The following is a 26,941-nucleotide window of genomic DNA, read 5'->3' as shown; positions in this document are numbered from 1 at the left end:
AACATTTAGATTTAAGATTTATTTTTATTACATTATTGAAACCTTCATTCCTGGAAAAGGTCCTTCACCTTCAAAATCATTTAATAAACAACTAAAAATCTTTGCACACACAGTATGTGATTTTATAAATACATACATACATAAAAATACATAAATAAATTGCAAATGTCCAAGAAAGAAATCAAAAACGTAAGCTAACAGGTATAACAGGGCAGCAGATTAGCCCAGTTTTCGCCCAAAATAACCTCCAGAGACTCCTCAGAATAGTCTCCACTGCTTTATATCCATGAAATATACATTAAGATAATATGCTCTTTGTAATTATATGACATGTACTATACTACAGAAACATTAAATAAATCACAAAAGTACCTACAATAAACAACATCGATATGAAAACTAAAATGGACTAACCCATGGCTTTTCAATGATTTTATTTTACCATTAGGTGCTGTTTTGTATTCTTTTTTGGCTTCAATAAAATAATGTAGCATTTTGGGGCAAACAAGCAAAACAACAGGCCAAAGCTAGAAGCTAGAATTGCAAATGACTCCACTGCATCAGCATAGTTTCCAGGAGAGCTGACATAAGCAGGAATGAATGCCAGCCAGACAGCACAGAAAATCAACATGCTGAAAGTAATAAACTTGGCTTCGTTGAAGTTGCCCGGCAACCGACGGGCAAGAAAAGCCAGTACAAAGCACAGAGAGGCCTGTAAACCAATATATCCCAGAACACACCAGAATGCAATGCTCGACCCAACACTGCACTCCAGTATGATCTTTGAGAGTTCGTATTGTGTATTTGGGGATGGAAAAGGTGGATCATCAATTAGCCATGTGGCACATATAATCACCTGAATTAGCGTGCTGACAAAGATAATAGTTCTCTGTTGTTTGGGCCCCAGCCACTTCATGATGTTGTCCCCTGGACGGGTGGCAGTGAATGCAGCCAACACCACCAGGGTCTTACCCAGGATGCAAGAGATGCAAAGTGAAAATGTGATGCTAAAGGCGGTGTGGCGCAGCATGCAGGACCAAAATGTTGGTTTTCCAATGAACACCAGGGAACACAGAAAACACAAAGTGAGAGCAAACAGGATGAAGAAGCTGAGTTCAGAGTTATTTATACGGACAATAACTGTGTTTCTATGATAGAAAAAGACTGCAAATACAGCTATAGTGATGCAAGCCCCCATTACAGAGATCACTGTCAGGGCTATACCCAATGAATCATAGCCCAAGAACTCCACCTTTTTGGGGATGCAGACTGCTCTGTCGTTGTTTGACCAGAAGTCTTCGGGACAAAGTGTGCACTCTATTGAATCTAGGGAAGATGGTAAAAACAAAAAAGTTAAAACATTCAGTATTCAAATATTAATGGTAGTAGAATATATACTTGAACATAGACTATTATACATATGTATATATACATAGTATATGTATATATACATATTGTAGACAACTTTCCTTCCCTTGCTAGCCCACAGCAGATTTTTGTTTCATTCTGTTCTATTCTTTTATTCTCTGCTCTGACCATAACTCATCGGCCTGTTTATTAATAGTAAAGCTGGATTTTGAGCTCACTTGTCTGATTGCTAATTTTGCCACTGTCACATGGTACACAGTCAAAGCAGCAAACAGGCTCCCCGCGACGGACAGCCTTCCGGGACCCGGGAAGACAGCTGGCACTGCATACAGACACTGGCACCTAAGGAGTAAAGCATTGCTTTTCAGCTCTGCAGTGTGAAAGGAGTATGCAGAAAATATAACATGTATTTGTATGTATGAATAAACACAGTGAGGCATGCGTACGTTGGGTTTGAAATGTTCTCGTAATTCAAAGTGAAACACATCAGATCCAGCTAATCCTGTCCACCTGACTTACCTCCACCTCAACCTACAGAACCTCAACAGTTGGCATCTGAGGAAGGTAAAAACACAGTGTGAGCAGCTTGCCTCTCTCTGATGAGAGGCCCACATTATCCTGTCCTCCTGGATCACCAGCTCCTCTCCAGCAGGCTTGGTTCCATCGAACGACCCCACGTTTACAAATTCAATGTTCCCTCCTTTGCCTCTCTGCCAGTTGAGGACATCAAAATATGGTATGGAGTCTCCCTTGAGGTCAAAGTTTACCTTCTCTTCTGCAATCTTAAATTCCACTTCCTGCAGGTAGTACTGGAGCTGAAAAAGCAATAGGTCATACACTGAAAGACTAACTGTGATTCACACCACAGAAAAACATGAGAAGACTGAGCTATACCTGCCAGGGGTGAATGTTGTTGCTTTGAGCACATGACTTGTTTTGGAAAGGGCCGGTGCCTGGTTGACAGAGAAGAAGGTTGTGCAGGGAATGAGCAACTGCGTATACAGCTTTATAGACATTATAGGCCACCCTAGTGTTGGATGTGTTCATGTAGGCTGAATGTTGCTCCAACAGGGGCTCCTGCCCGGAGCATGGAGGCAGCAGGGAGCCAGGCAAAGCAAACGGATTGCAACCATACAGGGCCTCCCACAGCTCCTTAACCAGCATGTTATTTGGATACATCTGAGGGTTAATAGTCTGAAGGTAGAAACTGAGTCTAGAGATATGTCCTTTTTGGATGCCAAAGCCGATGGTGCCCCCTAGGTAGGGGTAAAACTCGCTGGCTGTAAAGACAGATGCTGTCACCCAGGCCTCACTGGCCACCCACTGGATCCCAGTGATGTTCTGCATCATGTAGTCCCTCAAAAACGGTGTCATCTCCCCCTCAGCTGAAAATACCACCACCACTTTTGCCGAAGACAAACGCATCACCTTTACAGAGATATAGAGGATGAAGAAGGAAAGTTTCACAAGTTAGAGGGAAAAAACAAATGGAAGCAGATAAAACTGACATATGTACGCAATGTAAAATAACTGCTTATTAGTGTTATTGCCATAATATTCTGTAAGAAAGTTACACACTGCATCTCATTTCACCACATTTTTGTGACAAATTGAAATCCAGTGGGTAACAACAACTACTATTAAATCATTTTGTGGGAGATTAAAACTTGTATTGGTTTTGAAACAACAACTAAAGTTTCTTGGGGTAAATAAAAAACTATGTATTGTTTTTAAACTCAGTGTATTACAGCTACCTCCATGATCTCCAAAGCCCTCTGGCGATTGTAGAGCAGAGGGATCATTTCTTGGTACGCCACACACACTTTGGTACCCTGTAATTCTCTCAGTAATCCTTGCACAGCAAATCGCCCGTATTCATGGTCCCCTCGCACCAGCCCCACCCAGGTCCAGTTGAAGCGTACCAGCAGCTGAGCGATGGCTTTCACCTGCATTCAACAGCACAGAGCGGAAACTCTCTCAAACACAGTAGAAGAAACATGTTAACTCACATACTTTTAAAATGATTCAGCGATTGTATTGCATTAACAAGCCACGGAAAAATATATCACAATTTCAAGAAATGCCTTTTTACAATGATTATCCACACTTCAGGCCAAATCCTCACCTGATAGTCATCATTAGGGATTACTCTGAAGAAGGTGGGATATTGTTTTCTGTCAGTGAAACAGGCACATGAAGAAAAGTAGCTGATCTGTCAGAAAAAAAGAACGATTTTTAGGGTGCTATGATAAAGTTTTGGGGGTATTAAGAAGAAAAAGGTTGTCATTACCATTGGGATTCTGAACGGCTGGAGGATTCTTGACACCACAATAGATTGAGCAGAACCTGATTCCCCGATCACAGCGAGGAGCGGAGAAGCCCCCTGGCACATGGGGGAGTCACGCTCGCTGAGCCCGTTCAACACAGCCAGGGCAGCCCTCATGCCGGTCAGCGGATATGCACATGAATCAAATATTTTGTACCCAAGGGTGTAGTTCGGCAACAGGTCCGCACTCTGGTTAATCTCCTCCACTGCCAGTCTCATAGTTTGGGCCCAACGGAAAGCTCTGGGATCAAAGCTGCAACCCGGCCAGACACATGTCATTCATGGCATATATAGGCATTAAAAATGTTCGATTGGAATCTTTCAATGAATTCCCATTTTTTCAAATCCTCTTTTTATTTTGTATTAGATGTTACTTAGAAATTTCACATTGACAAATTTCAGTGGAAAATAGATACATTCAGTTGCTAAACTTCCAAGTTATTAATTCAAATTGATTGTTGTTTACTATAAAGCATATTTCTATTCATCATTGTTTAATGATACCGAACTAAATTATTTTGGAAAATGATTAAGCAAAATATTAGAAAATCACACATCCTTTAAATAAAAGAAGACCATGACTTTCTAAAACAAATCTCTAACTTGGGATTAAAGTGCAATTAGTTCAAGCCATCACTTTATACAATGTGTTTTTTGTCAGGGCAAAAAACACTCTATAGTCAAATCTGGTGAATGAAAAACCATTTGAAGCAAAAGTTGCATAAAATCAGACACAATTCAATGGAAAACTGGTCAGTTAGATACTTCAATCAAACTCACCCATTGCACTTCACTGGCAGTGCTCTGTAGGTGCAGTTGAGGTCTGGCATCTCTTGGTTATAGTGGAGAGGGAAGATCCCTCCAATAACATATTCACCGTGGCCCACAAAGCTTGGCTCAAAGCTGTTATGAAGTGTGCACATTTTGGCTGCAGATGGTGGTAATGAGGTAAGACTGGAAATTGGGTTACACCTTACAGTGAGGACACAGAGAGAGAAAAGTAAGGGAAACAACACAGGTAGAGTCATATTGTCCATACGTCCCGATAGAGAGTGAGGGACAGAGAGATAAAGATAGCAGGCAAATTATTTGCAGCTTGTGACGCTCTTATAATTGCATCTTATTATTGTCAAAGTGACACTGATTGGATGTCAGCAGTCGCGCCTGATTTACTCTTCTTCACTGTGTTGTTTATTGACCTCTGCTCCAAAAACAGCATACCCATGATAAAATGAGCCCTTTCTCTGCAGCTACTCTGCCTACCTGTTTTTTTTTTGTTTTGCTGTCAGGATAAAGGGAACACCTGTAACTGTGTTCTGATATGTAAATATCAGTGTACTGTATATGTTAATGGTTAAGCAATAAATGAAGAAGGCGCACAGAAATTATTTTTTATTTTTCATATTTGCCTGAAAAAAATCACTTACAGGGTATCCATCCCTATAAAATATGGATACTAGACAAAACACTCATCTAAGACCTAGTCCATTGTGTGCACAGTATTTGTGGAAAGTTTTACTTTGATAGTGAAGCTGTCACAGTGTAGGTTTTTGTCTTGTTTTAATTTGTAGTTTCCTGCCTCTTTTGTCCCTGGTTTAGCTTCAGTTCCTGCCCCGTCGTGTTACCCCCTGCGATTGTCTGCCGTGTCCCTGATTGTTTTCACCTGCACGTTCAGAAGAGGAATGTACTGCAGCAGGATCTTCATGGCCCTCTGCTACAGTGTCAGTGCCAGGCTGTGGATCAGCACTCAGGTTGCTCCTCTTCTGCCTGCAGCATCTGAGACCAAACACATTCATGGAAAGGACTGTTTGGCTGTTGAACATATGGCAAATAAAAATGACATAAGAGATAAGGAGTATATATGATCCATTGTGTTTGTTTTCCCATAACTGTGGGAGGTTTTGTCTGCAAGAAATGTTACAGATATCGCCGTATTCACGGTGGAATGTGCTGGCTGTTTGACTTCTAGCTTCAATCGATGGGAATACAAATGATAAATGATAAAACAGGACATTGATAACAGGTAGGATTTCTAATTAATAAAAGACTTTCAACTTACTACTCAACTAATTCAGTATAATGTTGAAACTTGTGTTTTTAGTGTACATCTTTGGTGTATTATTACAACAATATGAATATTGTTTTATTTTTCATATTTGATGTTAATCCTACCAACTTTTTGGTTGTATTGATTCAGTCGAGATTAAAAAGTTAGACTAAGGGTCAGCCACGCTAACTTCACAGCGCCCACGGCGGTTGCACTTCCCTAAATCAGAATATCCATTTGCCCAGTGCTGCGGTGCAGAATGTTATTCTGTGATGGCGGGCGAGGACAGCAGGTGAGAGAGATACCTGACGCTCCCGTTTGGCTGAGAACACTGAAGTTCTTTTTAAAGTTCAAAATATTACATTTTATTCATTTACCCAAATATGAGCATTTTTTATTCCATTCTAAATATTTTTATTCTGTAATTAACAGTTCCACTTTGAAACTTCACAGGGGTTAAATACACACAAATCTAAAATACTAAATTTTCACATGATATTTCAAATAAATGAATCATTTTTCAACCAAAAATGCAACTATTCAATTTCTAGTGACATATACATTTATTATCAAGTGTTCACTTCCTTAAATGGAATATACTAGACTTAAACAGTGGTGTCGATAACTTCAGCTGTATAGGTGAGTGCATGAATGGAAAGTATTTATCCAATGTTGCATTATGTAGTAACAAACCATAACCATTAACCAATATCAACTAATTAGACTAATTGATCAGCACATAACATCACATTAAATGAAGTAACATTAAGAAATCCTTTTTTCTGAAAGATTTTTGCCCTTGACATGTATTTTGGTATTTTTCTCTGGCTTGAACAATATTATGTAACATTTAGGTGCAAAAATGCAAGTAAATAAGCCAAATGTTGAAGACAAAATTGCAAATATTTCCACAGCAACAGTGAACTTTCCAGGAGAGCTGACATATGCTGGGATAAAGGTGATCCAGACAGCACAGAATATCAGCATGCTGAACGTGATTAGTTTTGCTTCATTAAAGTTATCAGGCAACTTTCTTGCTAGGAATGCCAGGGCTAAACACATTAATGCAAGGATCCCTATGTACCCCAGCACTGCATAAAAAGCAGCCTCACAGCCTGTATTACATCCTAGAACAATCTTCTTATTGCTCTGTCTGAAAACCATGTCTGGGAAAGGTGGATTTAACTTCAGCCACAACACACATATCACTATCTGAATCAATGTACAGGAGCAAACTATGATCCTTTGCTGAGCAGGGCCAAACTTTCCAGCAAATGTGTTGCCACGATATGTGGCTTTGAAAGCTGTAACAACAACAATAGTTTTTCCTAACACACAGGAAATACAAAGTGCAAATGTCACACCAAACGCAGTGTGGCGCAGCATGCACGTATACACTGTGGGTCTGCCAATGAATGTGAGGGGACAAAGAAAACACAAAAAGAGAGAAAGCAAAAGGAAACAGCTCAGCTCAGAGTTGCTGGCCTTTACCACAGGAGTCTCTTTGTAATAGATAAAGATGATCATTGTTGCCAGCGACAGGGATGCCCCTAGCAGGGACAATACTGTTATAGCTATTCCCATCGACTCGTGATATGTCAGGAACTCAATTGTTTTTGGAATGCACTCATCTCTGACCACATTGGACCAGTATTCCCGAGGACAGGGTGTGCAGTCTGCTGCACCTGTTAAACACGAACAGAAGAAAATGGTGCAGGGAAAATGACATGGACGTGTTCTGTGTATAAAATATATGTAAAAACAGAGTACATGCTTTGTTATTTGATTGTGTTTGTTTTTAACTTTGTCAACCATGCTTTTGGTACCTGTTGAGTTGGCTATAGTTCCATCAGCACATGGGATACAGTCAAAACAACAAATGGGTTTTCCCTTTTGTTGAGCTCGTCTGGTTCCTACTGGACACACATTAGAGCACATCGATGTCGGCACCTGACAAAAAAAGGTTTAAAATACATTTATATATATATATATATTTTTTCTTTTTTCTTTTCTGATCTACTGATTTTATATTGCAGCAAAAATAATAAGCTTATTTCATGAAAAAAGTTTTATTTACCGTTTCTCCTGTCTTCCACACAATTTTTTCCTTTTGTATCCTGAGCTTATAAGTTTCGTCAGCGGCAGAGGCAAAATTACCCACTGTGACATGCTGCACCTGCCCATCTATAAGTTGCCAGTTAATAATATCATAAAAGGCAGGGGGGTCACCGTTGACATCAAAAAACACATTATCCCCAAACTGATTCTTAAAATTCACCCTTTTTAAGTGATCAGTGACCTGAGAAAAGGAGGATATCATTCATTATATATCCAATTTTCATGTTGACAAGATAACTATAAAAACACATTAAGCAGTTAAACTTGCATTTTTTCTCACCTGTTTAGGCTGAATGTTTGATATATTCAGACATGGCCTCACTGTAATTTCTCCGACTGGTTGACAGAATAACAGCTGATGTAGGGCATGTGCAATGGCATAAACAGCTTTATGCACATTGTAGGACACTCTGAGTTGTGTGACATTGAAGAAATCATCCTGGGAATTCAATAATGTCTCATTTCCTGTGCATTTTTCCTTTGTCGCCTCAGTCCCTGCTTGGTCCCCAGGTAAGAGAGGATAACAGCCGACCATAATTTCCCAGAAGTCCCTCACAAAGGCTGCACTTGGATCATTATAAGGGCTAATGCCTCTTAGAAACTGTTCTAGATTTGGAATAGCCGTCTTCTGCAACCCAAATCCTAGGGCTCCCCCAAAAGCTTGATACATGTCGGGTGTTGAGAGTCGAACTGCTGTTATCCAGGCCTCGCTGGCGATCCACTGAATTCCTGTAATGTTTTGTTTCACAACCTCCTTCATCAAAGGGTAAAAGTCCCCCTCTGGAGTAAAAGCAAGAATGACTTTGACAGTTGACAGCTTGATCATTTCCACAACATCCAGAATTTTATCCATCGTATATGTTCGTAAAACTGTCCCGACAAAGGCTATACAAACCCCAAGGTTCTTAACCTCCTCAGTAAAAGCCTGAATCCCACCTCGCCCGTAGTCATTGTCTGACTGTATAACCCCGATCCACTGCCAGCCAAAATGTTTTACAAGTGCTGCCAGAGCTTTCGCCTGGAAATAGTCACTGGGGATTGTCCGAAAAAAAGTCGGATATTTTGCTCGGTTACTCAGACAGGCACATGTTGAGAAGAAACTAACCTATGAAAAGAACATGAAAAGTGTCACATTCTACACAAGAATCAAATATGGTAAACACTAATGCAATCAAACATCTAATTGAATCTCTTACTAGTGGCAATTGAAATGGTCCAACAGTTCCAGCCACTGCTAAAGACTGAGACGATTCTGATTCTGCCACAAGGGCAGATATCGGTGGAGGACAAGTGAAATTGAATTCTTTCTTCTCTGGTCCACTAACCAGCGTAAGTGCAGCACGTAGAGTATTTGTGGGTGATGAACAAGAGTTAAGGATCCTATAGCCAAGGGAAATGTTTGGCAAGAATGAAGGATCATTGTTGATTTCTTCAATTGCAAAAATCATTACTTGGGTCCATCGAAAAGCACGCAGGTCAAATCTGAAAAGTTTTTGGTGATTGGAATAGGTTGTAAAATGACAGAGCTTCAGATGTGCAGTACATGAACGTGCAATGGCAAGTTGTAAGATGAGGAGCATGAATAAAGTAAGGCAGACATGTTAAAACTTACCCTGCACACTTCACACTTGGCGCCTCTCTCTCGAACGTTGAAGTGCTACTTATGTCTTTGTTGAAAACCGGGAAAATCCCTCCTATCATTATGTCTCCCTGCTTGAATAAACTAGGCGTGTCAAACTTCTTGAGCAGTTCACAGCCAGAAACTGTATGCGGGCAGAAGACAAAGAGTGACAAGACAATAGCTCTCTGCAGCTCATGCATATTTGAATGGAGATGAGGACGCGACTCTTACTTCAACATTGTTGTTGTACAGGTTGATATGCTCTCTTCATAAAAGGTTAATTTATATCCCACAGGCCACAGTTGTCTCAGATGGGTAGGATTAATACATCAGGGAAGGGGTCTTGTTATACTCACAAAGTACACTTTGCTAACATGTATAGATACACAGTAGAACACTTTGTGTGATCCACTGAATCTCGCCGTGGTCAAATGCCACAGTTATGGGATACTTTGATAGTGTGCCTTGAACTTCAAATGACAAAAATCAGTAGGTCATGGGAGAAATTTGGTGGTTTTAAATCTTTGGGGGTTTGTCAAATGAATGCACGGCCAAGATTGCTTTGAAAAGTGCGGTTTCACTTATTATAAGGACTAAATGTGATGTTAAACAAATGTATTGGTTTGTTTTTCAACCAAACATTTCAATATGCACAATTTTTTTTGCCCTTGCTCTGTGTAAAGTTCCCTTCCACTTAATTTCATCACAGTTTGGGTTAATGTCCTGTTTTATTTGGTAGTTTCATGTCTCTCGTGTCCTCGGGGTTTACTTCACTTCCTGCTTTGTCCTGTCATTGTCTGCCCATGATTGATTCCACCAGTGTCCAATCACCTGCACCTCCCCTGTGTATTTAAGCCCTGGGTGTCTTGTGCCCCTTGTTGCGTTGTTGCATGTTGTGGGTCTCATTGTAGTCTGTAGTCCTCATGCCATGTCAAGTGTGTAATCTTGTGTATTGTTAATTCCTGGTCCCCGTCTCGTCTATGTATTTCCCCCCTTTGGCTTTCTGGCTTTCTGGATTCTTAGAAGTTCTGGATTTTTGAACTTCTGACTATTAAAGTCTTTTTTTATTGGTGCGAACTCCGCACCTGAGTCCTCCTTCCTGCCACGACACCCTAGTCGTTCTGACAAATTTACGAACAATAACTGTGTTTCTATGATAGAAAAAGACTGCAAATACAGCTATAGAAATTTCAGTGGAAAATAGATACGTTCAGTTGCTAAACTTCCAAGTTATTAATTCAAATAGATTGTTGTGTACTATAAAGCATATTTCCAGAGGTGGGAACAAGTCACTGCTAGGCAAGTCACAAGCAAGTCTCAAGTCATTGCCCTCGAGTCCCGAGTCAAGTCGAGTCAAAGACGAAGCAAGTCCCAAGTCGAGTCACAAGTCAAAACCAACAAGTCTCAAGTCGAGTCACAAGTCGTACCATTTGAGTTTCGAGTCATTTCGAGTCCTTTTATTATAGTGGGGACGGGGAACCCTGGGTGATGGTGCGCTGCCTCACAGACCTAGACGACGAAGGGAAGGGTAATGGTGGATCGACTGTGACTGTGTTATAGTACTGTAACGCTCACCCCAATGCTGCAGCGTAAATAAGGAGGCGATGACTGGCTTGCAACTCCGCTGCATTTATTTATATAAAACAACTCAACTTCGGTCACTGTTGGCCGTCACCACGCCGAACGAACACTTCCGCATACACGGCCCCCCAAAACTCGGGTTGTCTCGCGTAACTACAGCTGGTAACAGCGCATAACGTGAACACATGCAACATCTGCATAACTGATTAACTAATAACTTTAACTCAGCTCATTACACTACTTTAAAACGGACGTTGGCATAATGTTGGCGAGGATTTCCATCGGAGTCTGAATCCGGGTTCAAAAATCCCGATTTTTGTAACCATGAACGAGCTGTCTCGTTGATACGGTCAAATGGACTGCAGTGATTGGATGTCGTGAAGGCAGCGCGCGCTCTCTGCATACAGGTGGCGCACATTTTTCGACAGATGCAGATAAACAGAGCGGCGCGGTGGTGTGAAAATGTTTTCCCCCAGTTTTCATGGGAAGTAGCAAGTCTTCTCGAGTCAAAAGGCTCTATCCAAGTCAAGTCACGAGTCATCGGTGTTCAAGTCCAAGTCGAGTTGCAAGTCTTTGTACGTTTCGTCGAGTCGAGTCTCAAGTCATCAAATTCATGACTCGAGTCTGACTCGAGTCCAAGTCACATGACTCGAGTCCACACCTCTGCATATTTCTATTCATCATTTTTTAATGATACCAAACTAAATTGTTTTGGAAAATGATTAAGTAAAATATTAGAAAATCACACATTCTTTAAATAAAAGAATACCATGACTTTCTAAAATAAAAGTCCAACTTGGAATAAAGTGCAATTAGTTCAAGCCATCACTTTATATAATGTGTTTTTTGTCAGGGCAAAAATCACTCTATACTCAAATCTGGTGAATGAAAAACCATTTGAAGCAAAAGTTGCATAAAATCAGACACAATTCAATGGAAAACTGGTCAGTTAGATACTTCAATCAAACTCACCCATTGCACTTGCACCCACTGGCAGTGCTCTTATTATTGTCAAAGTGACACTGATTGGATGTCAGCAGTCGCGCCTGATTTACTCTTCTTCACTGTGTTGTTTATTGACCTCTGCTCCAAAAACAGCATACCCATGATAAAATGAGCCCTTTCTCTGCAGCTACTCTGCCTACCTGGATTTTTTTTTGTTTTGCTGTCAGGATAAAGGGAACACCTGTAACTGTGTTCTGATATGTAAATATCAGTGTACTGTATATGTTAATGGTTAAGCAATAAATGAAGAAGGCGCACAGAAACTATTTTTTATTTTTCATATTTGCCTGAAAAAAATCACTTACAGGGTATCCATCCCTATAAAATATGGATACTAGACAAAACACTCATCTAAGACCTAGCCCATTGTGTGCACAGTATTTGTGGAAAGTTTTACTTTGATAGTGAAGCTGTCACAGAGTAGGTTTTTGTCTTGTTTTAATTTGTAGTTTCCTGCCTCTTGTGTCCCTGGTTTAGCTTCAGTTCCTGCCCCGTCGTGTTACCCCCTGCGATTGTCTGCCGTGTCCCTGATTGTTTTCACCTGCACCTTCACAGTGTATTTAATGTGTGTCTCTTGTCGCGGGATTGAATGTCGTACTACTGTTTATCACACTGGCAGATGAAATCCAGCGTATTCAGCAATAATGTACAGTTGCTGTTCACATTGACCAGAGCGTTCCATATCACTGCGCACTCAAAGGAACAAGTTAGCTTTTGCGGGACCGTTAGTTTACATTTGAGCTTTTAGCTCGGTGGCAACCCGCGTAAATCCCGCGTAAATCCCACAAACTGTGATATGTGTTGTTTTTCTATTATTTAGTCAAACAAACAAAATGTTCCAAAATCATTTTATACTACAGCTTTTTATGCCACCTTATTACAACGTGAGTGAGCAAAATAAACACACTATTTACAAACTATTTATTTACTGTGCTTTATTTGTGATTATTTAAAAGTGCATACAGAATCAACATCAATCAATATGAGCAATATGTGCATCAATATGTCAATTGGAAACGTCATCCAAAAAATGAAGCCTGTTGAAGGACATGCACGTTCAGAAGAGGAATGTACTGCAGCAGGATCTTCATGGCCCTCTGCTACAGTGTCAGTGCCAGGCTGTGGATCAGCACTAAGGTTGCTCCTGTGAGAGAAATACCTGATGCTCCCGTTTGGCTGAGAACACTGAAGTTCTTTTTAAAGTTCAAAATATTACATTTTATTCATTTTACCCAAATATGAGCAATTTTTATTCTGTAATTAACAGTTCCACTTTGAAACTTCACAGGAATTAAAATCAAATCTAAAATGTTACATTTTCACATGATATTTCACATAAATGAATAATTTTTCAACCAAAAACACATGGCATATACATTTATTAATCAAATATTTACTTCCTTCAATGAAATATACTAGACTTAAACAGTGGTATCGGTAACTTCAGCTGTATAGGTGAGTGCATGTATGGAAAGTATTTATGCAATGTTGCATTATGTAGTAACAAACCATAACCATTAACTAAACACAAACTAACGTCTCAGGAATGAACCACCTGGACACATGAGGGCTTTCAAAAGAAGGCCCTGGCACAGAGGGCCCATGTGCTGCCAGTGCCACGGATTTCCTCAGGTGAATCCATGGCCCTGACGTCCCTCTGCCACGCCCCCTCCACACATGCAGGGAAGGCAGCCAGGGTTGTCACACCTGCATATTATGCAGGAAATATATGAAATATTAGACTAATTGATCAGCACATAACATCACATTAAATGAAGTAACATTAAGAAATCCTTTTTTCTGAAAGATTTTTGCCCTTGACATGTTTTTTGGTATTTTTCTCTGGCTTGAACAATATTATGTAACATTTAGGTGCAAAAATGCAAGTAAATAAGCCAAATGTTGAAGACAAAATTGCAAATATTTCCACAGCAACAGTGAACTTTCCAGGAGAGCTGACATATGCTGGGATAAAGGTGATCCAGACAGCACAGAATATCAGCATGCTGAACGTGATTAGTTTTGCTTCATTAAAGTTATCAGGCAACTTTCTTGCTAGGAATGCCAGGGCTAAACACATTAATGCAAGGATCCCTATGTACCCCAGCACTGCATAAAAAGCAGCCTCAGAGCCTGTATTACATCCTAGAAGAATCTTCTTATTGCTCTGTCTGAAAACCATGTCTGGGAAAGGTGGATTTAACTTCAGCCACAACACACATATCACTATCTGAATCAATGTACAGAAGCAAACTATGATCCTTTGCTGAGCAGGGCCAAACTTTCCAGCAAATGTGTTGCCACGATATGTGGCTTTGAAAGCTGTAACAACAACAATAGTTTTTCCTAACACACAGGAAATACAAAGTGCAAATGTCACACCAAACGCAGTGTGGCGCAGCATGCACGTATACACTGTGGGTCTGCCAATGAATGTGAGGGGACAAAGAAAACACAAAAAGAGAGAAAGCAAAAGGAAACAGCTCAGCTCAGAGTTGCTGGCCTTTATCACAGGAGTCTCTTTGTAATAGATAAAGATGATCATTGTTGCCAGCGACAGGGATGCCCCTAGCAGGGACAATACTGTTATAGCTATTCCCATCGACTCGTGATATGTCAGGAACTCAATTGTTTTTGGAATGCACTCATCTCTGACCACATTGGACCAGTATTCCCGTGGACAGGGTGTGCAGTCTGCTGCACCTGTTAAATACGAACAGAAGAAATTGGTGCAGGGAAAATGACATGGACGTGTTCTGTGTATAAAATATATGTAAAAACAGAGTACATGCTATGTTATTTGATTGTGTTTGTTTTTAACTTTTGTCAATCGTGCTTTTGATACCTGTTGAGTTGGCTATAGTTCCATCAGCACATGGGATACAGTCAAAACAACAAATGGGTTTTCCCTTTTGTTGAGCTCGTCTGGTTCCTACTGGACACACATTAGAGCACATCGATGTCGGCACCTGACAAAAAAAGTTTAAAATACATTTATATATCTATATATATATTTTTTTTTCTTTTCTGATCTACTGATTTTATATTGCAGCAAAAATGATAGTTATTTAATGAAAAAGCCTTTTTTGTTACCGTTTTTCCTGTATTCCACACTATTTTTTCCTTTTGTATCCTGAGCTTATAAGTTTCGTCAGCGGCAGAGGCAAAATTACCCACTGTGACATGCTGCACCTGCCCATCTATAAGTTGCCAGTTAATAATATCATAAAAGGCAGGGGGGTCACCGTTGACATCAAAAAACACATTATCCCCAAACGGATTCTTAAAATTCACCCTTTTTAAGTGATCAGTGACCTGAGAAAAGGAGGATATGATTCATTATATATCCAATTTTCATGTTGACAAGATAACTATAAAAAGCAGTTAAACTTGCATTTTTTCTCACCTGTTTAGGCTGAATGTTTGATATATTCAGACATGGCCTCACTGTAATTTCTCCGACTGGTTGACAGAATAACAGCTGATGTAGGGCATGTGCAATGGCATAAACGGCTTTATGCACATTGTAGGACACTCTGAGTTGTGTGACATTGAAGAAATCATCCTGAGGATTCAAAAATGTCTCATTTCCTGTGCATTTTTCCTTTGTCGCCTCAGTCCCTGCTTGGTCCCCAGGTAAGAGAGGATAACAACCGACCATAATTTCCCAGAAGTCCCTCACAAAGGCTGCACTTGGATCATTATAAGGGCTAATGCCTCTTAGAAACGGTTCTAGATTTGGAATAGCCGTCTTCTGCAACCCAAATCCTAGGGCTCCCCCAAAAGCTTGATACATGTCGGGTGTTGAGAGTCGAACTGCTGTTATCCAGGCCTCGCTGGCAATCCACTGAATTCCTGTAATGTTTTGTTTCACAACCTCCTTCATCAAAGGGTAAAAGTCCCCCTCTGGAGTAAAAGCAAGAATGACTTTGACAGTTGACAGCTTGATCATTTCCACAACATCCAGAATTTTATCCATCATATATGTTCGTAAAACTGTCCCGACAAAGGCTATACAAACCCCAAGGTTCTTAACCTCCTCAGTAAAAGCCTGAATCCCACCTCGCCCGTAGTCATTGTCTGACTGTATAACCCCGATCCACTGCCAGCCAAAATGTTTTACAAGTGCTGCCAGAGCTTTCGCCTGGAAATAGTCACTGGGGATTGTCCGAAAAAATGTTGGATATTTTGCTCGGTTACTCAGACAGGCACATGTTGAGAAATAACTAACCTATGAGAAGAACATGAAAAAGTGTCACATTCTACATAAGAATCAATTATGGTAAACAATAATGCAGTCAAACATCTAATTGAATCTCTTACTAGTGGCACTTGAAATGGTCCAACAGTTCCAGCCACTGCTAAAGACTGAGACGATCCTGATTCTGCCACGAGGGCAGATATCGGTGGAGGACAAGTGAAATTGAATTCTTTCTTCTCTGGTCCACTAACCAGCATAAGTGCAGCACGTAGAGTATTTGTGGGTGATGAACAAGAGTTAAGGATCCTATAGCCAAGGGAAATATTTGGCAAGAATAAAGGATCATTGTTGATTTCTTCAATTGCAAAAATCATTACTTGGGTCCATCGAAAAGCACGCGGGTAAAATCTGTAAAGTTTTTGGGGATTGGAATAGGTTGTAAAATGACAGAGCTTCAGATGTGCAGTACATGAACGTGCAATGGCAAGTTGTAAGATGAGGAGCATGAATAAAGTAAGGCAGACATGTTAAAACTTACCCTGCACACTTCACACTTGGCGCCTCTCTCTCGAACGTAGAAATGCTACTTATGTCTTTGTTGAAAACCGGGAAAATCCCTCCTATCATTACGTCTCCCTGCTTGAATAAACTAGGCGTGTCAAACTTCTTGAGCAGTTCACAGCCAGAAACTGTATGCGGGCAGAAGACAAAGAGTGACAAGACAATAGCTCTCTGCAGCTCAAGCATATTTGAATCGAAATGAGGACGTGACTCTTACTTCAACATTTTTGTTGTACAGGTTGATATGCTCTCTTCATAAAAGGTTAATTTATATCCCACAGGCCACAGTTGTCTCAGATGGGTAGGATTAATACATCAGGGAAGGGGTTGTGTTATACTCACAAAGTACACTTTGCTAACATGTATAGATGCACAGTAGAACACTTTGTGTGATCCACTGAATCTCGCCGTGGTCAAATGCCACAGTTATGGGATACTTTGATAGTGTGCCTTGAACTCCATATGACAAAAATGAGTAGGTCATGGGAGAAATTTGATGGTTTTAAATATTTGAGGGTTTGTCAAATGAATGCACGGCCAAGATGGCTTTGAAAAGTGCGGTTTCACTTATTATAAGGACTAAATGTGATGTTAAACAAATGTATTTGTTGGTTTTACAACCAAACATTTCAATATGCACAAATTTTTTTGCCCTTGCTCTGTGTAAAGTTCCCTTCCACTTAATTTCATCACAGTTTGGGTTAATGTCCTGTTTTATTTGGTAGTTTCATGTCTCTCGTGTCCCTGGGGTTTACTTCACTTCCTGCTTTGTCCTGTCATTGTCTGCCCATGATTGATTCCACCAGTGTCCAATCACCTGCACCTCCCCTGTGTATTTAAGCCCTGGGTGTCTTGTGCCCCTTGTTGCGTTGTTGCATGTTGTGGGTCTCATTGTAGTCTGTAGTTCTCATGCCATGTCAAGTGTGTAATCTTGTGTATTGTTAATTCCTGGTCCCCGTCTCGTCTATGTATTTCCCCCCTTTGGCTTTCTGGATTCTTAGAAGTTCTGGATTTTTGAACTTCTGACTATTAAAGTCTTTTTTTATTGGTGCGAACTCCGCACCTGAGTCCTCCTTCCTGCCACGACACCCTAGTCGTTCTGACAAATTTACGAACAATAACTGTGTTTCTATGATAGAAAAAGACTGCAAATACAGCTATAGAAATTTCAGTGGAAAATAGATACGTTCAGTTGCTAAACTTCCAAGTTATTAATTCAAATAGATTGTTGTGTACTATAAAGCATATTTCCAGAGGTGGGAACAAGTCACTGCTAGGCAAGTCACAAGCAAGTCTCAAGTCATTGCCCTCGAGTCCCGAGTCAAGTCGAGTCAAAGACGAAGCAAGTCCCAAGTCGAGTCACAAGTCAAAACCAACAAGTCTCAAGTCGAGTCACAAGTCGTACCATTTGAGTTTCGAGTCATTTCGAGTCCTTTTATTATAGTGGGGACGGGGAACCCTGGGTGATGGTGCGCTGCCTCACAGACCTAGACGACGAAGGGAAGGGTAATGGTGGATCGACTGTGACTGTGTTATAGTACTGTAACGCTCACCCCAATGCTGCAGCGTAAATAAGGAGGCGATGACTGGCTTGCAACTCCGCTGCATTTATTTATATAAAACAACTCAACTTCGGTCACTGTTGGCCGTCACCACGCCGAACGAACACTTCCGCATACACGGCCCCCCAAAACTCGGGTTGTCTCGCGTAACTACAGCTGGTAACAGCGCATAACGTGAACACATGCAACATCTGCATAACTGATTAACTAATAACTTTAACTCAGCTCATTACACTACTTTAAAACGGACGTTGGCATAATGTTGGCGAGGATTTCCATCGGAGTCTGAATCCGGGTTCAAAAATCCCGATTTTTGTAACCATGAACGAGCTGTCTCGTTGATACGGTCAAATGGACTGCAGTGATTGGATGTCGTGAAGGCAGCGCGCGCTCTCTGCATACAGGTGGCGCACATTTTTCGACAGATGCAGATAAACAGAGCGGCGCGGTGGTGTGAAAATGTTTTCCCCCAGTTTTCATGGGAAGTAGCAAGTCTTCTCGAGTCAAAAGGCTCTATCCAAGTCAAGTCACGAGTCATCGGTGTTCAAGTCCAAGTCGAGTTGCAAGTCTTTGTACGTTTCGTCGAGTCGAGTCTCAAGTCATCAAATTCATGACTCGAGTCTGACTCGAGTCCAAGTCACATGACTCGAGTCCACACCTCTGCATATTTCTATTCATCATTTTTTAATGATACCAAACTAAATTGTTTTGGAAAATGATTAAGTAAAATATTAGAAAATCACACATTCTTTAAATAAAAGAATACCATGACTTTCTAAAATAAAAGTCCAACTTGGAATAAAGTGCAATTAGTTCAAGCCATCACTTTATATAATGTGTTTTTTGTCAGGGCAAAAATCACTCTATACTCAAATCTGGTGAATGAAAAACCATTTGAAGCAAAAGTTGCATAAAATCAGACACAATTCAATGGAAAACTGGTCAGTTAGATACTTCAATCAAACTCACCCATTGCACTTGCACCCACTGGCAGTGCTCTTATTATTGTCAAAGTGACACTGATTGGATGTCAGCAGTCGCGCCTGATTTACTCTTCTTCACTGTGTTGTTTATTGACCTCTGCTCCAAAAACAGCATACCCATGATAAAATGAGCCCTTTCTCTGCAGCTACTCTGCCTACCTGGATTTTTTTTTGTTTTGCTGTCAGGATAAAGGGAACACCTGTAACTGTGTTCTGATATGTAAATATCAGTGTACTGTATATGTTAATGGTTAAGCAATAAATGAAGAAGGCGCACAGAAACTATTTTTTATTTTTCATATTTGCCTGAAAAAAATCACTTACAGGGTATCCATCCCTATAAAATATGGATACTAGACAAAACACTCATCTAAGACCTAGCCCATTGTGTGCACAGTATTTGTGGAAAGTTTTACTTTGATAGTGAAGCTGTCACAGAGTAGGTTTTTGTCTTGTTTTAATTTGTAGTTTCCTGCCTCTTGTGTCCCTGGTTTAGCTTCAGTTCCTGCCCCGTCGTGTTACCCCCTGCGATTGTCTGCCGTGTCCCTGATTGTTTTCACCTGCACCTTCACAGTGTATTTAATGTGTGTCTCTTGTCGCGGGATTGAATGTCGTACTACTGTTTATCACACTGGCAGATGAAATCCAGCGTATTCAGCAATAATGTACAGTTGCTGTTCACATTGACCAGAGCGTTCCATATCACTGCGCACTCAAAGGAACAAGTTAGCTTTTGCGGGACCGTTAGTTTACATTTGAGCTTTTAGCTCGGTGGCAACCCGCGTAAATCCCGCGTAAATCCCACAAACTGTGATATGTGTTGTTTTTCTATTATTTAGTCAAACAAACAAAATGTTCCAAAATCATTTTATACTACAGCTTTTTATGCCACCTTATTACAATGTGAGTGAGCAAAATAAACACACTATTTACAAACTATTTATTTACTGTGCTTTATTTGTGATTATTTAAAAGTGCATACAGAATCAACATCAATCAATATGAGCAATATGTGCATCAATATGTCAATTGGAAACGTCATCCAAAAAATGAAGCCTGTTGAAGGACATGCACGTTCAGAAGAGGAATGTACTGCAGCAGGATCTTCATGGCCCTCTGCTACAGTGTCAGTGCCAGGCTGTGGATCAGCACTAAGGTTGCTCCTGTGAGAGAAATACCTGATGCTCCCGTTTGGCTGAGAACACTGAAGTTCTTTTTAAAGTTCAAAATATTACATTTTATTCATTTTACCCAAATATGAGCAATTTTTATTCTGTAATTAACAGTTCCACTTTGAAACTTCACAGGAATTAAAATCAAATCTAAAATGTTACATTTTCACATGATATTTCACATAAATGAATAATTTTTCAACCAAAAACACATGGCATATACATTTATTAATCAAATATTTACTTCCTTCAATGAAATATACTAGACTTAAACAGTGGTATCGGTAACTTCAGCTGTATAGGTGAGTGCATGTATGGAAAGTATTTATGCAATGTTGCATTATGTAGTAACAAACCATAACCATTAACTAAACACAAACTAACGTCTCAGGAATGAACCACCTGGACACATGAGGGCTTTCAAAAGAAGGCCCTGGCACAGAGGGCCCATGTGCTGCCAGTGCCACGGATTTCCTCAGGTGAATCCATGGCCCTGACGTCCCTCTGCCACGCCCCCTCCACACATGCAGGGAAGGCAGCCAGGGTTGTCACACCTGCATATTATGCAGGAAATATATGAAATATTAGACTAATTGATCAGCACATAACATCACATTAAATGAAGTAACATTAAGAAATCCTTTTTTCTGAAAGATTTTTGCCCTTGACATGTTTTTTGGTATTTTTCTCTGGCTTGAACAATATTATGTAACATTTAGGTGCAAAAATGCAAGTAAATAAGCCAAATGTTGAAGACAAAATTGCAAATATTTCCACAGCAACAGTGAACTTTCCAGGAGAGCTGACATATGCTGGGATAAAGGTGATCCAGACAGCACAGAATATCAGCATGCTGAACGTGATTAGTTTTGCTTCATTAAAGTTATCAGGCAACTTTCTTGCTAGGAATGCCAGGGCTAAACACATTAATGCAAGGATCCCTATGTACCCCAGCACTGCATAAAAAGCAGCCTCAGAGCCTGTATTACATCCTAGAAGAATCTTCTTATTGCTCTGTCTGAAAACCATGTCTGGGAAAGGTGGATTTAACTTCAGCCACAACACACATATCACTATCTGAATCAATGTACAGAAGCAAACTATGATCCTTTGCTGAGCAGGGCCAAACTTTCCAGCAAATGTGTTGCCACGATATGTGGCTTTGAAAGCTGTAACAACAACAATAGTTTTTCCTAACACACAGGAAATACAAAGTGCAAATGTCACACCAAACGCAGTGTGGCGCAGCATGCACGTATACACTGTGGGTCTGCCAATGAATGTGAGGGGACAAAGAAAACACAAAAAGAGAGAAAGCAAAAGGAAACAGCTCAGCTCAGAGTTGCTGGCCTTTATCACAGGAGTCTCTTTGTAATAGATAAAGATGATCATTGTTGCCAGCGACAGGGATGCCCCTAGCAGGGACAATACTGTTATAGCTATTCCCATCGACTCGTGATATGTCAGGAACTCAATTGTTTTTGGAATGCACTCATCTCTGACCACATTGGACCAGTATTCCCGTGGACAGGGTGTGCAGTCTGCTGCACCTGTTAAATACGAACAGAAGAAATTGGTGCAGGGAAAATGACATGGACGTGTTCTGTGTATAAAATATATGTAAAAACAGAGTACATGCTATGTTATTTGATTGTGTTTGTTTTTAACTTTTGTCAATCGTGCTTTTGATACCTGTTGAGTTGGCTATAGTTCCATCAGCACATGGGATACAGTCAAAACAACAAATGGGTTTTCCCTTTTGTTGAGCTCGTCTGGTTCCTACTGGACACACATTAGAGCACATCGATGTCGGCACCTGACAAAAAAAGTTTAAAATACATTTATATATCTATATATATATTTTTTTTTCTTTTCTGATCTACTGATTTTATATTGCAGCAAAAATGATAGTTATTTAATGAAAAAGCCTTTTTTGTTACCGTTTTTCCTGTATTCCACACTATTTTTTCCTTTTGTATCCTGAGCTTATAAGTTTCGTCAGCGGCAGAGGCAAAATTACCCACTGTGACATGCTGCACCTGCCCATCTATAAGTTGCCAGTTAATAATATCATAAAAGGCAGGGGGGTCACCGTTGACATCAAAAAACACATTATCCCCAAACGGATTCTTAAAATTCACCCTTTTTAAGTGATCAGTGACCTGAGAAAAGGAGGATATGATTCATTATATATCCAATTTTCATGTTGACAAGATAACTATAAAAAGCAGTTAAACTTGCATTTTTTCTCACCTGTTTAGGCTGAATGTTTGATATATTCAGACATGGCCTCACTGTAATTTCTCCGACTGGTTGACAGAATAACAGCTGATGTAGGGCATGTGCAATGGCATAAACGGCTTTATGCACATTGTAGGACACTCTGAGTTGTGTGACATTGAAGAAATCATCCTGAGGATTCAAAAATGTCTCATTTCCTGTGCATTTTTCCTTTGTCGCCTCAGTCCCTGCTTGGTCCCCAGGTAAGAGAGGATAACAACCGACCATAATTTCCCAGAAGACCCTCACAAAGGCTGCACTTGGATCATTATAAGGGCTAATGCCTCTTAGAAACGGTTCTAGATTTGGAATAGCCGTCTTCTGCAACCCAAATCCTAGGGCTCCCCCAAAAGCTTGATACATGTCGGGTGTTGAGAGTCGAACTGCTGTTATCCAGGCCTCGCTGGCAATCCACTGAATTCCTGTAATGTTTTGTTTCACAACCTCCTTCATCAAAGGGTAAAAGTCCCCCTCTGGAGTAAAAGCAAGAATGACTTTGACAGTTGACAGCTTGATCATTTCCACAACATCCAGAATTTTATCCATCATATATGTTCGTAAAACTGTCCCGACAAAGGCTATACAAACCCCAAGGTTCTTAACCTCCTCAGTAAAAGCCTGAATCCCACCTCGCCCGTAGTCATTGTCTGACTGTATAACCCCGATCCACTGCCAGCCAAAATGTTTTACAAGTGCTGCCAGAGCTTTCGCCTGGAAATAGTCACTGGGGATTGTCCGAAAAAATGTTGGATATTTTGCTCGGTTACTCAGACAGGCACATGTTGAGAAATAACTAACCTATGAGAAGAACATGAAAAAGTGTCACATTCTACATAAGAATCAATTATGGTAAACAATAATGCAGTCAAACATCTAATTGAATCTCTTACTAGTGGCACTTGAAATGGTCCAACAGTTCCAGCCACTGCTAAAGACTGAGACGATCCTGATTCTGCCACGAGGGCAGATATCGGTGGAGGACAAGTGAAATTGAATTCTTTCTTCTCTGGTCCACTAACCAGCATAAGTGCAGCACGTAGAGTATTTGTGGGTGATGAACAAGAGTTAAGGATCCTATAGCCAAGGGAAATATTTGGCAAGAATAAAGGATCATTGTTGATTTCTTCAATTGCAAAAATCATTACTTGGGTCCATCGAAAAGCACGCGGGTAAAATCTGTAAAGTTTTTGGGGATTGGAATAGGTTGTAAAATGACAGAGCTTCAGATGTGCAGTACATGAACGTGCAATGGCAAGTTGTAAGATGAGGAGCATGAATAAAGTAAGGCAGACATGTTAAAACTTACCCTGCACACTTCACACTTGGCGCCTCTCTCTCGAACGTAGAAATGCTACTTATGTCTTTGTTGAAAACCGGGAAAATCCCTCCTATCATTACGTCTCCCTGCTTGAATAAACTAGGCGTGTCAAACTTCTTGAGCAGTTCACAGCCAGAAACTGTATGCGGGCAGAAGACAAAGAGTGACAAGACAATAGCTCTCTGCAGCTCAAGCATATTTGAATCGAAATGAGGACGTGACTCTTACTTCAACATTTTTGTTGTACAGGTTGATATGCTCTCTTCATAAAAGGTTAATTTATATCCCACAGGCCACAGTTGTCTCAGATGGGTAGGATTAATACATCAGGGAAGGGGTTGTGTTATACTCACAAAGTACACTTTGCTAACATGTATAGATGCACAGTAGAACACTTTGTGTGATCCACTGAATCTCGCCGTGGTCAAATGCCACAGTTATGGGATACTTTGATAGTGTGCCTTGAACTCCATATGACAAAAATGAGTAGGTCATGGGAGAAATTTGATGGTTTTAAATATTTGAGGGTTTGTCAAATGAATGCACGGCCAAGATGGCTTTGAAAAGTGCGGTTTCACTTATTATAAGGACTAAATGTGATGTTAAACAAATGTATTTGTTGGTTTTACAACCAAACATTTCAATATGCACAAATTTTTTTGCCCTTGCTCTGTGTAAAGTTCCCTTCCACTTAATTTCATCACAGTTTGGGTTAATGTCCTGTTTTATTTGGTAGTTTCATGTCTCTCGTGTCCCTGGGGTTTACTTCACTTCCTGCTTTGTCCTGTCATTGTCTGCCCATGATTGATTCCACCAGTGTCCAATCACCTGCACCTCCCCTGTGTATTTAAGCCCTGGGTGTCTTGTGCCCCTTGTTGCGTTGTTGCATGTTGTGGGTCTCATTGTAGTCTGTAGTTCTCATGCCATGTCAAGTGTGTAATCTTGTGTATTGTTAATTCCTGGTCCCCGTCTCGTCTATGTATTTCCCCCCTTTGGCTTTCTGGATTCTTAGAAGTTCTGGATTTTTGAACTTCTGACTATTAAAGTCTTTTTTTATTGGTGCGAACTCCGCACCTGAGTCCTCCTTCCTGCCACGACACCCTAGTCGTTCTGACAAATTTACGAACAATAACTGTGTTTCTATGATAGAAAAAGACTGCAAATACAGCTATAGAAATTTCAGTGGAAAATAGATAATTTCAGTTGCTAAACTTCCAAGTTATTAATTCAAATTGATTGTTGTGTACTATAAAGCATATTTCTATCCATCATTTTTTAATGATACCAAACTAAATTGTTTTGGAAAATGATTAAGTAAAATATTAGAAAATTACACATTCTTTAAATAAAAGAATACCATGACTTTCTAAAATAAAAGTCTAACTTGGAATAAAGTGCAATTAGTTCAAGCCATCACTTTATATAATGTGTTTTTTGTCAGGGCAAAAATCACTCTATACTCAAATCTGGTGAATGAAAAACCATTTGAAGCAAAAGTTGCATAAAATCTGACACAATTCAATGGAAAACTGGTCAGTTAGATACTTCAATCAAACTCACCCATTGCACTTGCACCCACTGGCAGTGCTCTTATTATTGTCAAAGTGACACTGATTGGATGTCAGCAGTCGCGCCTGATTTACTCTTCTTCACTGTGTTGTTTATTGACCTCTGCTCCAAAAACAGCATACCCATGATAAAATGAGCCCTTTCTCTGCAGCTACTCTGCCTACCTGGATTTTTTTTTGTTTTGCTGTCAGGATAAAGGGAACACCTGTAACTGTGTTCTGATATGTAAATATCAGTGTACTGTATATGTTAATGGTTAAGCAATAAATGAAGAAGGCGCACAGAAACTATTTTTTATTTTTCATATTTGCCTGAAAAAAATCACTTACAGGGTATCCATCCCTATAAAATATGGATACTAGACAAAACACTCATCTAAGACCTAGCCCATTGTGTGCACAGTATTTGTGGAAAGTTTTACTTTGATAGTGAAGCTGTCACAGAGTAGGTTTTTGTCTTGTTTTAATTTGTAGTTTCCTGCCTCTTGTGTCCCTGGTTTAGCTTCAGTTCCTGCCCCGTCGTGTTACCCCCTGCGATTGTCTGCCGTGTCCCTGATTGTTTTCACCTGCACCTTCACAGTGTATTTAATGTGTGTCTCTTGTCGCGGGATTGAATGTCGTACTACTGTTTATCACACTGGCAGATGAAATCCAGCGTATTCAGCAATAATGTACAGTTGCTGTTCACATTGACCAGAGCGTTCCATATCACTGCGCACTCAAAGGAACAAGTTAGCTTTTGCGGGACCGTTAGTTTACATTTGAGCTTTTAGCTCGGTGGCAACCCGCGTAAATCCCGCGTAAATCCCACAAACTGTGATATGTGTTGTTTTTCTATTATTTAGTCAAACAAACAAAATGTTCCAAAATCATTTTATACTACAGCTTTTTATGCCACCTTATTACAACGTGAGTGAGCAAAATAAACACACTATTTACAAACTATTTATTTACTGTGCTTTATTTGTGATTATTTAAAAGTGCATACAGAATCAACATCAATCAATATGAGCAATATGTGCATCAATATGTCAATTGGAAACGTCATCCAAAAAATGAAGCCTGTTGAAGGACATGCACGTTCAGAAGAGGAATGTACTGCAGCAGGATCTTCATGGCCCTCTGCTACAGTGTCAGTGCCAGGCTGTGGATCAGCACTAAGGTTGCTCCTGTGAGAGAAATACCTGATGCTCCCGTTTGGCTGAGAACACTGAAGTTCTTTTTAAAGTT

The 26,941-nt window shown here is 40.2% G+C and overlaps 4 protein-coding genes and 1 long non-coding RNA gene across 5 annotated transcripts in view; 1 reads left to right on the top strand and 4 right to left on the bottom strand.

The window, feature by feature from the left end:
* The window catches only part of LOC134127038 (uncharacterized), a 90,278-nt gene that overhangs the window by 32,471 nt on the left and 30,866 nt on the right, over positions 1-26,941 (top strand). The gene's annotated exons all lie outside the window — the stretch shown is intronic.
* LOC119208675 (extracellular calcium-sensing receptor-like) lies at positions 434-4,539 on the bottom strand. The gene is made up of 9 exons (XM_037457809.2): positions 4,475-4,539; positions 3,659-3,947; positions 3,494-3,580; positions 3,123-3,314; positions 2,550-2,796; positions 2,263-2,474; positions 1,977-2,183; positions 1,587-1,710; positions 434-1,326 (listed from the first exon to the last, which is right to left on the bottom strand). Exons 1-9 carry the CDS (start codon positions 4,522-4,524, stop codon positions 434-436), a joined length of 2,301 nt encoding a protein of 766 aa, XP_037313706.2. The 5' UTR covers positions 4,525-4,539.
* On the bottom strand, positions 6,507-9,590 carry LOC119227299 (extracellular calcium-sensing receptor-like). Its single transcript, XM_037486015.2, has 6 exons — positions 9,472-9,590; positions 9,056-9,341; positions 8,140-8,964; positions 7,819-8,040; positions 7,568-7,691; positions 6,507-7,426 (listed from the first exon to the last, which is right to left on the bottom strand). The coding sequence occupies exons 1-6, from the start codon at positions 9,558-9,560 to the stop codon at positions 6,507-6,509; spliced, it is 2,466 nt and encodes an 821-aa protein (XP_037341912.2). The 5' UTR covers positions 9,561-9,590.
* On the bottom strand, positions 13,693-16,921 carry LOC134127037 (extracellular calcium-sensing receptor-like). Its single transcript, XM_062561634.1, has 6 exons — positions 16,806-16,921; positions 16,390-16,675; positions 15,473-16,297; positions 15,160-15,381; positions 14,912-15,035; positions 13,693-14,769 (listed from the first exon to the last, which is right to left on the bottom strand). Exons 1-6 carry the CDS (start codon positions 16,892-16,894, stop codon positions 13,850-13,852), a joined length of 2,466 nt encoding a protein of 821 aa, XP_062417618.1. The 5' UTR covers positions 16,895-16,921; the 3' UTR covers positions 13,693-13,849.
* LOC119227365 (extracellular calcium-sensing receptor-like) lies at positions 21,003-24,247 on the bottom strand. The gene is made up of 6 exons (XM_037486142.2): positions 24,132-24,247; positions 23,716-24,001; positions 22,799-23,623; positions 22,486-22,707; positions 22,238-22,361; positions 21,003-22,095 (listed from the first exon to the last, which is right to left on the bottom strand). The coding sequence occupies exons 1-6, from the start codon at positions 24,218-24,220 to the stop codon at positions 21,176-21,178; spliced, it is 2,466 nt and encodes an 821-aa protein (XP_037342039.2). The 5' UTR covers positions 24,221-24,247; the 3' UTR covers positions 21,003-21,175.

This window comes from Pungitius pungitius, chromosome 3 (genome assembly GCF_949316345.1).
Source record: "Pungitius pungitius chromosome 3, fPunPun2.1, whole genome shotgun sequence".
Lineage (NCBI taxonomy): Eukaryota > Metazoa > Chordata > Actinopteri > Perciformes > Gasterosteidae > Pungitius > Pungitius pungitius.
Note: the sequence above shows the minus strand (reverse complement) of the source record. Positions and strands in the feature narration are given on the sequence as shown.